Below are 19217 nucleotides of genomic sequence, written 5' to 3' on the forward strand. Positions count from 1 at the left end.
GCCTATTAGGTGTTCAAGCCCAAGGGAGATGTCAGTGGTAGAGATATTGCCAAGGGGATTATCTATCATTGTGTGATCAGCCACTCAGTCATGTCTGACTCTTTGTGACCCCATGGAATGTAGCCTAACAAGCTCCTCTGTCCATGGGATTTTTCAGGTAAGAATACTGGAGTGGGTTGCCATTTCCTACTCTGTGGAGAGTACTTAAAGACTGAGCTTGGAAGAGGCCACAGGAAAAAGTGTAGACTGTTAAAAGATGAAGCCAGAAGGCTAAGCCAGGGCAATTACCAGCCATAAGTCTGGCAGAAAAGAAGCAGCCTGCTGGCAAGACACTGAGCAGGACAGCCTGAAACCCAGCAGGAAGATCAGGACCATGCAAATAATGGATTCAAGAGAGTAAACACAGGGATGGTGGGTTGTATCAACTACAGCTAAGAGGAGAAGAATGAGTAAGTGGCCACTGGTGGTGGTCATGGCAGCAGCCAATGACTGACAAGAGTCAGTTCCAGAGTAGAGGACAGAGAGGGAGTTCCACTGAATGGGAAGATTGAGTAGAAACTGTTAGTTCAATCAGCACTACTACCAACCTCTTTAGGGAAATGAGCAGAGCAGCTTCTGGGGAAACAGCATAGGTTTGGTGGGGGGAGGGAGGGGGTGGTTGGTCAAGAAAATGTTTTTTTTAAACTAATGGGAGTTAATATTCTAGGCTGATGGAAACCATCTTGTTAAAGTAGGAGAAAGACAGCTATCTTAGAATTCAAAAACTCTGTTAACTAATCTGATTTAAAACCCTCTGTTTCTTTGACCTATGAAACTGCACTCTACAAAAATGAAAATTAGTAAGACATTAAGAATTTTTAAATTATATGGAATTTAATGTGCATTTATTTTATTATGACCTTATTAGAAAAATCCAGCAAAAATACATTTTAATAAATCTGTGTTTTCCAGGGAAAGAATATATAATTAGCAAATTCTGCACTTAAAAACAGTCTAATGAATTATGTTAATAATTTAAGTTTAAAGAAATTATCCTAGGTTAAACTTGTCAGGGGAAAAAGTATCTTGGCCAAACTTATGGGTTATATAGCTGTAGGTTACTGACAAATTTGTATGCTTGATTGTAAAAATAGAAACTATTTCCTTCGTCTTTTTCTTTAATACAATGTATGGACTTATCCACTATTTTGTGGTTTGTTTTTGAGTTAACTAGACCTGATACAAATTCTTTCTTTGTAATTCACAAGGTTTCTGAGCCTCATCTGTGTGTGTGTGAATGTATATGTAAAACAGACAGAGACAAAGAGAGAGACATAAAAGAAAAAACAGCTGAATCCTGGCATTTACAGATGCTTACTAAAATGGCTTATTGTTATTATTGATATTCTTTCATTATCATTGTTATTACTATTATTGTTATTTTGATGAAGTTAAGAAACCTATACACCATAGGGGAAGAATTTTATTTACACTCACGGCAATTTAAAATCAAAATAAATTCACAGCTACCTATAAAACAATTTTTTTATTCTTCAAAGAAACATATAATTGAGGCAATGAACATTATATTATTAAAGACCTCATTATTCAAAAAACTGAGTTCATGGCATCCAGTCCCATAACTTCATGGCAAATAGATGAGGAAACAATGGAAACAGTGACAGACTATACTTTCTTGCACTCCAAAATCACTGCAGATGGTGACTGCAGCCATGAAATTAAAAGCCACTTGTTCCTTGGAAGAAAAACTATTATAAACCTAGACGGTGTATTAAAAAGCAGAGACGTCACTTTGCCAACAAAGATCCACATAGTCAGAGCTATGGTTTTTCCAGTAGTCATATATAGATGTGACAGTTGGACCATAGAGGAGGCTGAGCACTGAAGAATTGATGTCTTCAAACTGTGGTGTTAGAGAAGACTCTTGAGAGTCCCTTGGACAGCAAGAGATCAAAGCAGTCAGTCCTAAAGGAAATCAACCCTAAATATTCACTGGAAAGATGGATGCTAAAGCTGAAGCTCCAATACTTTGGCCACCTTATGCAAAGTGTTGACTCACTGGAAAAGAACCTCATCCTGGGAAAGACTGAGGGCAGGATGAGAAAGGGGCAACAGAGGATAAGATGATTGGATGGCACCATTGACTCAATGGACACGAGTTTGAGCAAACTCTGGGAGACAGTAAAGGACAGGGAAGCCTGGAGTGCTGTAGTCCATGGGGTCACAAAAGAGTTGGACATGACGGATGGACTGAGCAACATTAAAGACCTATGAAGTACCAAACTTCTGCGTGCATATAAGGACTGAAGGGAGTGTGGTGATTTGGTTTTAAAATTAAGAACAGAGAATATTAAATTATCTGAGCAACACTAGAAATTTACAGTTGAGTTTTTTATTATGGCCAGTTAAGGACTGGTGGTATACAATAAGAATACAGAGAAAGCAGTAGAAGAAAATAAGGTGGGAGAGAGAAAAACAAACCTGGGACCAAAAAGAAATGGCTGTATCAGGAAACAGAAAGTGAGACAAATTGAAAAGGAACAAACAGTCAGAGAAAAAAAAAAAAGGAGGGGGGTTCCCAGGGAAATGAGTTGTCCCAAAGTCACAGCTTCATTTTCCTTTGAGGTATGTTACTCGGGAAAATTAGTGATTATCATTTTCTACTCACAATTGATCTGTTTTTTCCTTACTAACTCGTAATTCTAGAATATTTTCTCCTAATGGACTAACTAGTGAAGATTATGACAGAGAAATTATTCCCTGTTTTGCAGTAGTAGTTATCAGGGCAGCTGTCTTTCCAAAGGCTGCAAATATATTCAGCTGAAATCTAGATTTTGTCTTTGACTAAGAGTCAAATGTTTCCCATGTTTTCTTTTCCTTGTTTTCATTTAGTGAAAGCTTCTCTCTTAACCTTCACATAGTCATTGGTCACTGTAGGCTGTGCTTACAGTATCTAGACCGTTCAGAGATCCCAGACTGTGCACCAGCAGACTAGCACAGGCTGTTCCTACCAGCTGAGGTCCAGGATCACAAAGCATCAAAGGAGTTTGTTACTCACCCTTCAAAACCCTGTTGTGTTTGCTACTGTGAAATAATTAAAAATTAATCAAGATGATGAAATGTGAGTGTGATAAGCAGAACTGCTATCAATGAAAATTAAATTAATGCTGTGGAAAAGCGAGGAGATCATCTGAGTGTCTCAAGCTCTTGTTTTAGATTATGGAAATTACAAAATTGAACTTGTTAGTGATGCGTTATTGGTAAGAAATATGATGTAGAATTCCAATCAACAGTCACTTAATCAAAGAAAAAGTTATGACCTTACATCAAAAGACTGGGATGTGAGTGCAGATGAACTGTTTTAAGTTGAAATAGACTACTTAAGGAACGAATGTATCATTATTATAGTTCTTTTTACTAACAAAACTTTTTCAATTCATTAACCTACAGGTTTTGATCATGGCAGATAAAATCATATCCACTGTGCTCATAAGCAGGATACCATAGACAATATTCTTGGTACATGCAAATAATCAAACAACTAGGTCTTAGAAAGTAAATTCCACATAAATTCATCCAGAGCAAATGAAAACCTCATCACAGGTAAGTGTACGTTAGTAGAGTTGGTTAACACTCTCTTCTGAGACATTAGTCCTCATTAAACATAACAGGGGCTTCCCTGGTGGCTCAGTTGGTAAAGAGTCTGCCTGCAATGTGGAGACCCAGCTTCCATCCCTGAGTGGGGGAGATTCCCTGGAGAAGAAAAGGCAACCCACTCTACTCTTCTTGCCTGGAGAATCCCATGGACAGAGGAGCCTGGTGGGCTAAGGTCCATGGGGTTGAAAGAGTCAGACACAGCTGAGTGACTAACACTTTCAATTTCATTTTCTTTCAAACATAACAGGAATTATTATGACAAACATGTTTGTCAAGTATTTTTGTACAAATCCTAGAGTTCTTAAAGGTCAATAATAAACTTTGGATTATATGAACAAATGCAAGAAAACAATATTACTTACCTAAACTGTAATCAAAATGATATATCTGTGGTTATTTACAAAAGCTGACCACTTAGTAAGAAATTAACCATAGAAATCTATGATAGGCTGTATGTTTACTGATTCTTCACAGAAATATTTTTCTCAAACACTCTAAATAAGAGCAGTATAAATTCAAGATTTTAAACATTTGCTATAAATGTAAATATGCAGATTCATAAAATAGTGCATTTTAATAAATACCAAATAATAAGCTTCACTTTCACACTGATATGATTATGGTTTGAAAAACTATGATCCTCAAAAGAAAACAAAACAATGTGTTAATGAGGGAAAAAAGTACACTGGTAAAATTTTAAGTAAAATAATCAAATGAAATGCATAGTTGCTGAGATCCTATTTTTAAAATAAATCCTACAAACATCTCTAAAAAAACGTGTGCTTCATTTTAACCAAGAACTGCAACCTCTACATTAAATATGCACAGTCATGCACTTAGGCTGTACTGCCACCAAGTGCCTCAACCGATTAGTATTGAGGTTCTTGCAGCAGCTTTATGCAGATTCTTTCAGTGTTACATGGAGTAATTTCAGATACAGGCTAAGAGCAAACCACTTTGATCATAAACAGTTGTAAGAGCATCAAAATTTAGACATGACAATAAAACCTCAAAAGTATTAATAAAACATCAAGAATCCTACCAGCTCACTGGAAGTTCGTGAAGTCTGAATATGTTATTCAGCTTGTAGTCAAATTTTGCTGGACAAAGATTCTCTTTGCCTAAATCCAGGTTTGGATTTGGTTGCATATGTGTAGGAAATTCTGAATCCTAGAGAAAAAATAAAGCAAGAACTCTGTGTAAAATAGAAACTCATTGTACACATTGATACAGTCTTATTTAATATTTTATTTTAAAAATGCTACTATTAAATCCATCATTCTTGATTTTAGTTTTGAGAAAATATGCCATAAATATAAAATTTTAAATAAGGCATATATCTAATTGTATAAATATAAACTGCATGCTACATGGTAAAAATTCCTTGCAAACATCCCTTTACTGAATTACAATATAAAACACAATATAGCATTTCTTATATATTATTGGTCTATTGTCCTTTTTCAATAAGTTTCCATCCCCAACAGTATTATTTTTATATTCCTTTTGTTCTCTATAGATGGGGAACTGAACATATTTTAATTGGATAACAAAATAACAACATTCACTAACAATTATGGTTTTCTTTACATCTGAGGAAACTGGGATAATTTACTTACTAAAGATAAAAGATTTCTGTCATAATCATTTTAAATTTCACATACATAGAATCCACATCTGCCATGTATTGGTCATTTCCCTCCAAAATGATGTAAAAGATAATTTTCAGCCCCTCAGTAAAAGGAAGACACCCTATGAAGTGCACTTGAATGTGAAATGTGAGTCATTCAGTCACGTCTGACTCTTTGTGACCCCATGGACTATAGCCCACAGGCTCCTCTGTTCATGGAATTCTCCAAAAAAGAATACTGGAGTGGGTTGCCATTTCCTTCTCCAAGGGATCTTTCTGACCCAGGAATTGAACCTGGGTCTCTGCACTGCAGGCAGACTCTTTACAAACTGAGCCATCAGATGAATGATCAATTGTTCAACTCTATAGAAAAAGGGTCCTTAACACTTTGAAACTGCCTTTAAAAGAGGGAGACACATTAGTTGTTTGCATATTCATTGATTTATTCAAAAGGTATTTTGGAGTACTATTTTATCCCAAACATTATTCTAGGTATGGGGAATCCACTAATGAATAAAGCAGATAAAAAGACTTGCCCTGTGAAGGTTACATTGTAACAGATTATTTAATATATCCTCAGAGTTTGGAAAATTACAAAGACAATTTTAATAAATGAAGTATCTTTTTGATCACAAAAGCAGTATATTAATACATTTTTTTAGAAATTTTATGCATTTTATAATACTACAAAGAAAAAAAATAAACCTTTTTTTACTATGAGATTAATTACTATTAGATTCCCTCATAGCTCTGAGAATCTGAGTGATAATAATTAGTGTTATCACTTTGGTTTACCAACTTGTCTGTCTCTGTATCTCAGTTTTTACAAAATTGGAACCATCCTCCACTATCCACCCTCCATCTTTCATTTAACATTACTGCATTTTCACAGTAGTCTATTTTGAAGGAACGCAAACACATTTTACTTAAAATAAGCTATATTTGTTTCCCATATGATTATCAATGCTATGAACATGGTTTTCTGTCTATAAATCTCCACTTTACTGATTGCATCCTTAAAGCACAGTTTAGAAGTGTAAGTAAATAATCATCCAAAGAAAATACATTTTTAAAAAAAAACATGATACCCTTTCACAGATTTCTCTTTAGAATTATGACATGAATTCATATACCTGCCAGTTTTATAATAATATATACAACACACCACACATCTTTGTTATGGACCCACTCACACAAGTATTTATTTCCTTGAGAAATATTTATTATTGTCTATGTAAGGACAGGCATTGGCTTCAGATCTTACAATATATCACTGACCAAAACAGACAAAATTGCCTCCCTTGTGGAGACTGCATTCAATCATGATGACACCATGAACAGTAAAATAATAAATATACAAATTATAAGATAGAAAATCTGAAAAAAAAATATTGCTAATTCATATATAAAACTATTTCATTGGCATTTCACCAATTAGATTGACTATTTTTATATTTCTTTTTGTACTTCATTTTTCCTCAGGTGTGTGTGTATGCCTTCTGCCCATTTCCCTATTGTTGTGATAATACTTCATTTTAATAATATTGCCTGTGTTAGAAATGGAGGAAGGGCAAATTATTATGTTGGAAAATACAGAAAGGTGGTGGGAATCTGGTCTTAGTGTAATTTTTTGACTACATGGAAATATCTAGAACCAGAAACTTATTATCTACAGCAATTTGCATAAGCACTGTTAAATCAATCATTAGTAAAACTAATACAATGAGACATTTAAGAAACCTAATCAACTAATTTTGATAAAACCTAATCAACTACAACCTGTTTGATAAAACTGAGAAGAATATAGGGAAAGATTTACAAGAGCAGTGAAGGCATAATAATAGCAATCCTATCTCAATAAAGATATGGAGAATCCCCTGGACGGAGAAGCCTGGTGGACTGCCATCTATGGGGTCGCACAGAGTCAGACATGACTGAAGCGACTTTAGCAGCAGCAGCAGCAGCATCAGAAGCAAAACATAAGGTACTTTATCACCCAGGCTGTATACTGAAACATTCCAGGAGTCAATAGCAGGCAGGAGACAATCAATTAGCAGGCAGGATCAGAGAGGTAAGCGCAGGATACATAAATAAGGACAATGCATGGAGGGTAGAAGAATGAAAATAAATCTTAAAAAACTATTTGAAATTATATGACTATTGTCCTTCCTATGTATTGGCAAGGTACAACTGGAGGGCAAAGCTAAACTCTCAGTAATGGGCCTTGATAGGTCATTGGTTCTCAGCTCAGTACATGTTGAAATCACCATGTAGCTTTTTAAAAAATACCAATATCACCAAGACCTACTCCAGACCAATTAAGTAATAATGCCTGAAAGTGAGGCTCTGACATTGTTATTTATGTTAAAGCTCTCCATGTGAAAAAGAGTAGTGATTGATAATTGTGACTTTTCCTCACAATTCAGTTTCACCAGATACTAGCATGTGAATTTAGTCAAGCTACTCACCAAGCTTCCTAAGCTGTATTTTCCCACATGTAAAACACAACCAAAATCACACTGAATTCACTGACTTGAGGATTAAGTGAGTTAATCTCTGTGGAGCATCAATCACATGCTTGGCATCTAATAAATCCTTAATAAACATTAGCTATTTCTGTGTTTATTTTTATTATTGCTGCAATTAGTGGCACATGTTAATCTCAACTGGTGAGTAAATTCATAGAGTTATTTCATACTTTACTTATTTATTATAAAATACTTTCTCTTAATCAAAGCCCAGGTTTAATTTCTTCTGGTATGCTGATTACAGAATAGTTTACTATGATCCAAGTAAACTGGATCTGTCAGAATTCAGTCTCATATCTGGTTAACTGCTGGCTATCTCTCTTTGTCCCGGGATCAATAATAAATGGAGTTCTCTTGCTTCACTCACCAGCCAGTTGGGATTAAAACAGCCTTGCTGCTTATATTCACAGGATGAAAGACCAGATGGGTAACTTTCTCTCCGTTTCAGTGACATACCAGTTAGGTATCCCCTGTATCTATCCTGATTGGAAAGTCAATTATCTACTTGGCCTCCTTCCACATGAGTCTCTTGGGTACCAAGGCTCTGTATCTATGCCATTTAACTTCTGTCTGCTTCTCGGTCTTGTTTAATGCTTTCCATTGAGCTAACATTCATGAGAATAATCCACAACAATCTTGAATCTGAAGCTCAAAATTATTCACTCAGGCATTCACTTAAAACGTTTGAGTGTTTACTTCATGTCAGGCGTTAGTTTAATTTTACCAGACCACAAATATAAGTAGAATATACTCCTTCCCTTGCAAGGACTCAGTCTCAAGAAGGAACAGTATAAATGAAAAGGACAGCTAGAGTAGAAATATGTAGATGATATTAAGGTGAAGAAATATGCAGTAAAACTATAGGAATGAAGTAGATAAAGTTATCATATTGCATATATTGTGATTTACGCTGATAGACATTAGAGATATAGGTAATACATATAAAGCTAAATGGGAAAAGGGAACTATAAAGAGATCATATTACTATAAATGTAATACAGTTATAAAGTAGTAATGTTCATATATGCAATTAATGAACAGAAGATATAAAAGAAAAACATTTCATTAAATCTAGCAACAATAAAACACACATACCTCGTAGAACACTAATACGAAACTCAGTAAATCTCAAGAAAAACATACTTTATTCAGAGATATAAAACGGATTGATTTAATATAGATATCCCACGGACTCAGGAAGTCTATTGACAAAGTTCTTGAGAAGTTTGATTTAAATATTTAATACATTTCAAATAAAAACTTTACTGTGAATTTTGAGGAGCCTTAGTAAGTTATTCTAAAATTAATCTGGAATAAAAAACCAGACAATATTGTTTTGACATTTATAATGTCTCCATTTTACACCTGAGAAGACAAACTCATAGTAATTAATCCAAATACAAGCAACCAGTCTAACTCAGTTCAGTTGAGTCACTCAGTTGTGTCTGTCTCTTTGCAACCCCATGGATTGCAGCACTCCAGGCTTCCCTGTCCATCACCAACTCCCGGAGCTTGATCAAACTCAAGTCCAGAGAGTCAGTGATGCCATCCAACCATCTCATCGCCTGTTGTCCCCTTTCCTCCTGTCTTCAATCTTTCCCAGCATCAGGGTCTTTTCAAATGCATCAGCTCTTTGCATCAGGTGACAAAAGTATTGGAGTTTCAGCTTCAGTATCAGTCCTTCCAATGAATATTCAGGACTGATTTCCTTTAGGATGGACTAGTTGGATCTCCTTGCTGTCCAAGGAACTCTCAAGAGTCTTCTCCAACACCACAGTTCAAAAGCATCAATTCTTTGGTGCTCAGTTTTTCTTTATAGTCCAACTCTCACATCCATACATGACAACTGGAAAAATGATAGTCTTGACTAGACGGACCTTTGTTGGCAAAGAAATGTCTTTGCTTTTTAATATGCTGTCTAGGTTGGTTATAACTTTTCTTCCAAGCAGCAAGCATCTTTTAATTTCATGGCTGCAGTCACCATCTGTAGTGATTCTGGAGCCCCCCAAAATAAAGACTGTCACTGTTTCCATTGCTTCCCCGTCTATTTGCCATGAAGTGATGGAACGAGATGCCATGATCTTAGTTTTCTGAATGTTGAGCTTTAAGCCAAATTTTTCACTCTTCTCTTTTACTTTCATCAAGAGGCTCTTTAGTTCTTCTTCACATTCCACCATAAGGGTAGTGTCATCTGCATATCTGAGGTTATTGATGTTTCTACTGACAATCTTAATTAAAGCTTGTGCTTCATCCAGCCAAGCATTTTTCATGATGTACTCTGCATATAAGTTATATAAGCAGTGTGAAAATATACAGCCTTGACGTGCTCCTTTCCCAATTTTGGAACCAGTCTGTTTTTCCATGTCCAGTTCTAACTGTTGCTTCTTGACCTGCATACAGATTTCTCAGGAGGCATGTCAGGTGGTCTGGTATTCCTGTATCTTGAAGAATTCTCCACACTTTGATCCACACAGTCAAAGGCTTTGGCATAGTCAATAAAGCAGAAGTAGATGATTTTCTGGATCTCTCTTGCTTTTTTGATGATCCAATGGATGTTGGCAATTTGATATCTAGTTCCTCTGCCTTTTCTAAATCCAGCTTGAACATCTGGAAGTTCACGATTCATGTACCATTGAAGCCTGGCTTGGAGAATTTTGAGCATTACTTTGTGAGCATGTGAGATGAGTGTAATTGTGTGGTAGTCTGAGCATTCTTTGGCATCTGAACTTTTTCAGTCCTGTGGCTACTGCTGAGTTTTTCAAATTTGCTGGCATATTGACTGCAGCACTTTCATAGCATCATCTTTCAGGATTTGAAATAACTCAAGTGGAATTTCATCACCTCCTCTAGCTTTGTTCGTAGTGATGCTTCCTAAGGCCCACTTGACTTTACATTCCAGGATGTCTGGCTCAGGTGAGTGATCACACCATCGTGATTATCTGGTTCATGAAGATCTTTTTCGTACAGTTCTTCTGTGTATTCTTGCCACCTCCTCTTAATATCTTCTGCTTCTGTTAGGTCCATACCATTTCTGTCCTTTATTGAGCCCATCTTTGCATGAAAATTTCTCTTGGTATCTCTAATTTTCTTGAAGAGGTCTCTAGTCTTTCCCATTCTATTGTTTTCCTCTATTTCTTTGCATTGATCACTGAGGAAGGCTTTCTTATCTCTCCTTGCTATTCTTTGGAACTCTGCATTCTAATGGGTATATCTTTCCTTTTCTCCTTTGCCTTTAGCTTCTCTTCTTTTCATAGCTATTTGAAAGGCCTCCTCAGATAACCATTTTGCCTTTTTGCATTTCTTTTTCATGGGAATGATCTTGATCACTGCCTCCTGTACAAGGTCACAAACCTCAGTCCATAGTTCATCAGGCACTCTATCGGATCTAATCCCTTGAATCTATTTTTCACTTCCACTGTATAATCATAAGGGATTTGATTTAGGTTAGTGGTTTTCCCTACTTTCTTCAATTTAAAAGTCTGAATTTTACCATAAGGAGTTCATGATCTGAGCCACAGTCAGCTTCCAGTCTTGTCTTTGTTGACTATATAGAGCTTCTGAATCTTTGGCTGCAAAGAATATAATCAATCTGATTTCAGTATTGACCATCCTGTGATGTCCATGTGTAGAGTTTTCTCTTGTGTTGTTGGAAGAGGGTGTTTTCTATCACCAGTGTGTTCTTTTGGCAAAACTCTATTAGTTAGCCTTTGCCCTGCTTCATTCTGCACTCTAAGGCTAAATTTGCCCATTACTCCAAGTATTTCTTGACTCCTTACTTTTGCATTCCAGTCCCCTATAATGAAAAGGATATCTTTTTGGGGTGTTAGTTCTAGAAGGTCTTGTAGGTCTTCATAGAACTGTTCAACTGCAGCTTCTTCAGCATTACTGGTCGAGGCATAGACTGGGATTACTGTGATATTGAATGGTTAGCCTTGGACACGAACAGAGATCATTCTGCCATTTTTGAGATTGCATCCAAGTACTGCATTTTGGAATCTTTTGTTGACTATGATGGCTACTCCATTTCATTCTTGCCCACAGTAGTAGATATAATGGTCTACGTCTAAATGTCTCCAAATCTAACAAGTTTTCAACTATTAAAAAATGATGACTAAGTAAGAATGGAATATTTCTTTAATCTTTCAATTATCAAATTGAATAAAGATATGTTTTTTAATGTAATAATGCAAACTGTTGGATAAGATATGGAAAACATTTCTTCACTTGGGATGATTATAAACTGACTCGACATTTTCAAAGAAATATCAACTAAAATAAAAACTGACTTGGCAATTCCACAGCTAGGGAATTTGTCTTACAGATAATCTCTCAATGTTTCACCAAATTATATACACAAGCTTTCTTTTTCATTTGCGTTTTTTTGTTTTGGTGGTTTGCTTTTATTTTCTAATATGCTGCATTTCTTACAATTTTAGATATTAAGGACAACTTAATTGTGCATCAATACCTTGATTTATTGTAACAATTATGGTACTATTCTGCTATATCATCTTTAAATAGACTGAAGTACATCCAGTACTGTTATAACTGTAGGGCCCAGTTGTTAAAATACTGAAAAACATTTCTACTACTTGGAAAATAGCTGCTATCCAAAGCATATACTCTATATTCCTCTTACAACCACACTTTATCTCCTTCTTTGGGTACATCCCCTGACCCAATTTATTTATAATATTGCCCTAATTATGAAGATTTTTGCCATACCTGGGGCTCCAGGACCATTCTCTCATCCAACATCTAGCATCTATTCTGATTGGTCAGATCTCATGCTCTAATGTTGACTTGTCAAACACTTTGAATATCACTCTAAATGTATATGTATTTATGTAAAATCAACTCTATATTACTAACTTAAAAATGTATAGAATGGCATATTAAAATCATTTCACTTTTATAAAATAAACAAAGGATCTACATAAGTAAGGGCTAATGTATTATGATACATTTTTTAGAGAGAGAGCAAGAATCTTAACAGTGGTCATGAGGAGGTGATCAAGATGAAAGAGCAGGAAAATGTGGAGCTCACCAACCCCCATGCATGCATGCATGTTAAGTCGCTTCAGTCATGTCCGACTCCATGCGACCCTATGGACAGCAGCCCACCAGGCTCCTCCGTCCATGGGATCGTCTAGGCAAGAATATTGGAGTGGGTTGCCATTTCCTTCTCCAATGCATGAAAGTGAAAAGTGAAAGTGAAGTCGCTCAGTCGTGTCCGAATCTTAGCAACCCCATGTACTGCTGCCCACCAGGCTCCTCTGTCCATGGGATTTTCCAGGCAAGAGTATTGCAGTGGCTTGCCATTGTCTTCAACCCACATGAACACATCCAAAATTCAACAACATGGGAATTCTTACTGAAAACAGAGACTAGAAGAAGACCCACAAGTAGGCAGACAGAAAGGGAAGAAAAGCAATTAGACTGGCACTGAGCCCCTAGGAGGGGACACAGAAGAGGAGGGGGACTACATGGGCTCGACAACCCTTCTTAGGGGGTGTGCAGTTGAATCCCTATCTTGGGTGTATGACACCAAGATACATTTAGCTGGTTTGAAAACCAGTGGGACTGACAATGGAGCTGTAAGAAAGTTAGACTCTGCTTGTGAAGAGTGCTCACATGCTTGTTCAGTCTCAAAACAAGGCAAAGGAAGCAGACTGAAACTGCCCAGTGGTCAGTTTCCCCACAACTGTCCCAGCATGCTTGGTGGGAATCTAAATTTCCATAGTCACTATGGAAAACATTTTGGGGAGGTTCCTTGAAAAATTGAAAATAGAACAACCATATGATCTAGAATTTCTACTATGGGGTGTATACTTGATGAAAACAAAAATATTTTAAAAAGATACCTGCACTCCCATGTTTATAATAGCATTATTTACAATAGTCAAGATATGAAAACAACTTCAGTGCCCAGCAACAGATGAGTGAATAAAAAATATGTAATAGGCTTCCCTGGTGGCTCAAATGGTAAAGAATCTATCTGCAATGCAAGAAACCTGGGTTCAATCCCTGGTTTGGGAAGATCCCCTGGAGAATTGAATGCAATCCTACTGCTAATATTCTTACCTGGAGAGTTTCATGGACTGAGGAACCTGGCGGGCAACAGTCCATGGGATCACAAAAAGTTAATCATGAACAACTGAGTGATTGACAATGGAATATTGCTTGGTCATAAAGAAGAATGAAGTATTTCCATAAAAATGAATGACATATTTGAAACAACATAGATGAACCCAGATGTTGTTATGCTTAGTGAAATAAGTCAGATAGGTAAAGAAATATACTCTATTATCATTTATATGCGGAATCTAAAAAATAGATGAATAAGGTAAAACAGAAACAGATGCACATATACAGAACAAACTAGTGGTTACCAGTGGGGAGAGGAAAAGGTAGAAGGGAAAGAAAAGGGTTGAAGATTAAGAGACATAAACAACAGTATAAAATAAATAAGCTATAAAGATATATTATACAGTATAGGGAATATAGCCAATATTTTATAACTCTAAATGGAGTATAATATATAAAAATATTTAATCACTGCTATGTACCTGAAACCAATATAATATTGCAAACGAAACAGATTTCAATAAAAATATTAAAAAATTTAAAAAGGGGCGGTAGCTGTGAACGTTCACAGCAGCACTATTTATAAGATGCGGAAGCTAAGTTATGGTTGTTGTTGTTGTTGTTCAGTCACTAAATTGTTTGTCTCTTTGAGACACTGTGAACTGTAGCCCACCAGGCTCCTCTGTCCATGGGATTTCCCAGGCAAGAACACTGGAGTGAGTTGACATTTCCTTGCTAAGACATGGGAGCAACCTAAATTTCCATCAACGGGCAAATGTATAAAGAAAATGTGGTATATACATACATGCAATGGAATATTACTCAGTCATAAAAAAAGAATGAAATAATGCCATTTGTAGCAATAAGGATAAATCTAGAGATCATCATACTAAGTGACCTAAGTCAGAAGTAAGTGAGACAAATATCAGATGATGACATTTATACATGGAATCTTAAAAAAATAATACAAATGAATTTATTTACAAAATAGAAATAAACTCACAGACACAGAAAAGAAACTTAAAATTACCAAAGGGTAAAGCAGAAGGAGGAATAAATTGGGAATTTGGGATTAACAGATTTATACTTCTATGTATAAAATAGATTTGCAACAGAGACCTACTGTATAGTATAGGGAACTATATTCAATATCTTGTAATAACCTATAATGGAAAAAAGTCTTAAAAAGAACATATCTGAATCAGTTTGCTGTATACCTGAACCACTTGTATATACTATACTTCAATTTAGAAAAGGAAAAAATTATATTAAAAAACAATAAAACATTGAAAAAAATTAAAAATAAAATAAGAAGAAGCAGTCAGGAGGCTCAGGATCAGCAAATGGGATGGGATGATGGAAACATAGTCTACAGTGATGTCCTTTGAAGTTGAAGGAAGGGATCATGTTCCAAGCAATCTAAGTAGCGTCTGTTTGCAGCTAGAAAAGTCTAGGAAAGGATTCTCCCTTAAAGGCCTCCAGAAGAAAGCCAGATCTGACACCTTGATTTCAGATTTCTGCCTTCCAGAATTGTGACTTAATAAATAAGTGTTGTTTTAGCCAAAAAAAAAAAAAAGAAAGAAAGAAAGAAAAAAAAAATAGTTGTCATCAATGGATGTAGTAAATTAGAAAAGACCCTGATTCTGGGAAAGATTGAGGGCAGGAAGAGAAGAGGACGACAGAGGATGCAATGGCTGGTTGGCATCACCAACTCAATGGACATGAGTTTGAACAAACTTCAGAGATGGTAAAGGACAGGGAAGCCTGGCATGCTACAGTCCACATGGTTGCAAAGAACAACAATAACAACAAATAGAGATCAGAGCAAAGGGAAAAGAATTAATTACTTTTAATATTATACCTTTCTTTACTGTTTATTTTATCACATGAATAGTATTTTCTTAATTTTTCAAATAAAGCAATGTATATAAAGAATCTAGTCTACACATATTAAATGCCCTCAAACTTGTGACTAGTATTTTCAAACCATGGCTCAACTGGATATAATATAGTTAAAACCTTAGATTTTAAAAGACTGTTCAAATAAAACAAGTCTGGTTAATATAGCAGAGACTATTAAGTGTTGGGAGCCAGCATGAGGAACTCTGCCCATGGCAAAGGTCATGAGGAAGGAAGCTTGGCATATGCAAAGGTGTGATCAAGCCTCAGGAAACCCCCTGTTCCCAAGCATCTACCCCCAAAATCAGAGTACTTTACACGGGGCTCTCCCCCATAACCATTTCTCTCGGAGGAGGAGTTAACTTGCAGCTCTGAGTTAATAAAAATTCCTGGGCGTGACAAGAGTGTTTCAACTTACGAACTCTGAAGGTTCTCTGGCCTACCTGATCAGGCTCGTCCGGCTGCATGTGATTGTTTACAGCCTCCCAACTGTGAGAGGCATGGGATGTTTTAAAACTTTCTAAATACAGACTCCTTTGAAAAGTGAAAAGATCATTAATATAGTATTAGTGGCTTGATTAGGAATTATATTGGTGAAGGGTTTTTTCATTTGTCGTGCCAATAATTACTGCTAATTCCCTGCCCTGGGTGTGACAAGGATGTCTCAGGTCAAACCTCTCTGCTGACAGACTAGCTTGTGTGACAACCTCTCAATCATAAACAGCACAGAGAGTTTGGAGTATTAGCATAGGGCTTTTTTCATTGATGAGTCAATGATTGCCATCAGGCCTCCATATCCTTAGGCACCTGGGAATATCTTAATCAATGTATTTGGAATATAGAAAAGGAAATATAGTTTTTTGATGTTAGCAATACTAGACTTTTGAGTTAATGAATCTTCTCTTTTGTTATAGATCACTGTACTTTGTTATAAATCACTATGCTATGTAAAAATGTAACTTTATCACTATCTTAAGACCAAATAGATCTTAAGGGAAACATTGGTGAAGGGTTTACATTTGTTGAGCCAATATTTGCTGCTAAATCTCCATATTCCTGCCCTTATAATGAATATAACTAACGTATAGGAGAAATAAGTATTAACCTTTAAGGTTAATCATGTTAAACCTTAGGTTAAGTAAATTCCTTTCTTGATTGTAACTCACTACACCCTCACCCTATAGGAATGCAACTGTATTTGGAGGGTGGCACCTGATTTAAGAAAAAATCACCCCTGGAAAAATAAGTTTTCTGGTTAACTGACCGCTATCAGAAAGGGACATAAAATGTTAGCAGACCTCATAGCCAGAAGATGATGAAACTCATAAGACCTTTGTATAATTTTATATGAAGCACCTGACTGTGACAAGGGTCAGGTCTGCTGACCCCCACATGACTCTGTATCCATCCCTATGTATAACAAAAAGGTATATAAACAAACCTGAAAAATAAAGAAATTGGATCAGTTTCTGGAAAGACTGATTCCCCCGTGTCGTTTCTTTCTTGCTCCCCGCTTTCCTGGCTGAATTCCCATCTGAAATGTGGGTACTCACCAAGCCTGCTAATTCTGCCTGGGCTTCTGAGATTGAACCGGGGAGGCCTCAGTGCCTCCTCTCCTTTGGAAGAATGGAAAGACACCTGTGGCCTACGTAGGTGGTGATTGGTATTCCATGTAAACCAGTTATTCAGCCTCTTTTCTCCACTAATTCTCCTACTGCACTGTTTCTAATCTCCCTCTATATCTGTAATTAAGTAAGTTTTTTCCAGGACGCCGATTCCGTCCCCACCTTTGAATTACCCTGGATCCACTGGGGCTGGACCCCGGCAATTAAGAGTTCTTTTACATTTCCCTACCTCCCTTACCGTTAAACTGAGTTAAAGTTACAGGGTTCTGAAAAACAGGATGTGAGTAGAAATAACGTAAGTTGTTTCTAGTCCTAGCTTTTAAACATCCCAACATAGTTCCAGATTTTGTAGTCACCAGATGGATGCCAATATACATGAGTCACTGAATGGAAGAGAGCTATGCAGAGGAGTGACACTACCCACAGTTAGTATGAACCTTAGTTGTAAAAAGCACTTTAGGTTTGGGGTCTTACCTCTTGTAGTAGCTAATGTTGCTTACACTGACTAGCACAGATGAAAATTACGAGGCTTAATTATGTGCCTACAACTGCAGGCACATAATTAAGGTGGTAAAGCATCGCCTGCAATACAGGAGATGGGGTAGGTTCGATACCTGGGTAGGGAAGATCCTTTGGAGAAGGAAATGGCAACCCATTCCAGTACTCCTGCCTGGAGAATTCCATAAACAGAGGAGCCTGGCAGGCTATATATAGTCCATGGGGTCGCAAAGAGTCAGACACGACTGAGCAACTAACATACACAATTATTTACCACTTGTATTAATTTTAAAAATTACAAGGTTAAAGGATGAATGTTTTCAAGTAGACACGGCATTAAATGAACACTGCTGTAAAACAAATTTTAAGGTGATTTTTCTCTTCCTCTCCTAAATTCTTACGTTGAGAAGAATTTACCAGAAAAACGGAAATTTTGTACAGGCTTCTGTGTCCTCATTATTTCACTCATCACTCAAGTGGTCCATTGCCTGCTGACAAACTTCACACATCAACTACCTAGGAATGACTGACAACTGACATTATCTGAAAGACTTGATTGAGCTAATTGACATTCAGAGTCTGAGCATAAAAATGAGAGTGAGTGAGGGAAAGTCTTCCTCTTTGCTTATGTGTTCTTGCTTGACCTTCATCTTTGTTTGCATTGTGTGGCTTTAGATTATAGAAAAGATTCTACTTGCAAAATGTTTTCACAAGTATTTAGGCATGTTTAGGAATACTCCTAAAACTAATAATTCTTTACAGTTTCTTCTGTATATGATTATATCAAGCAAATAGTTCTTCTGTATTTAAAAGCTATGCCATTCTGAGTCATTCTTTACTTTGACCCCCATCAAATTCAGTTCAGTTCAGTTCAGTTGCTCAGTCGTGTCCGACTCTGTGACCCCATGAATCGCAGCACGCCAGGCCTCCCTGTCCATCACCAATGCCCGGAGTTCATTCAGACTCACGTCCATCAAGTCGGTGATGCCATCCAGCCATTTCATCCTCTGTCGTCCCCTTCTCCTCCTGACCCCAATCCCTCCCAGCATCAGAGTCTTTTCCAATGAGTCAACTCTTTTCATGAGGTGGCTAAAGTATTGGAGTTTCAGCTTTAGCATCATTCCTTCCAAAGAACACTCAGGGCTGATCTCCTTCAGAATGGACTGGTTGGATCTCCTTGCAGTCCAAGGGACTCTCAAGAGTCTTCTCCAATACCACAGTTCAAAAGCATCAATTCTTCAGCATTTAGTTTTCTTCATAATCTAACTCTCACATCCATACATGACTACTGGA

The 19217-nt window shown here is 36.7% G+C and overlaps 1 protein-coding gene across 1 annotated transcript in view; it reads right to left on the reverse strand.

Moving 5' to 3' along the window:
* Window positions 1–19217, reverse strand: part of LOC102181821 (sperm-associated antigen 16 protein) — a 1088062-nt gene that overhangs the window by 913527 nt on the left and 155318 nt on the right. The window contains exon 10 of the mRNA XM_005676499.3: window positions 4700–4827. Within this exon, the coding sequence (XP_005676556.1) occupies window positions 4700–4827 (128 nt within the window). The remainder of the gene's footprint in view (window positions 1–4699; window positions 4828–19217) is intronic.

The sequence above is a fragment of the Capra hircus genome, chromosome 2 (genome assembly GCF_001704415.2).
Source record: "Capra hircus breed San Clemente chromosome 2, ASM170441v1, whole genome shotgun sequence".
Taxonomy (NCBI): domain Eukaryota; kingdom Metazoa; phylum Chordata; class Mammalia; order Artiodactyla; family Bovidae; genus Capra; species Capra hircus.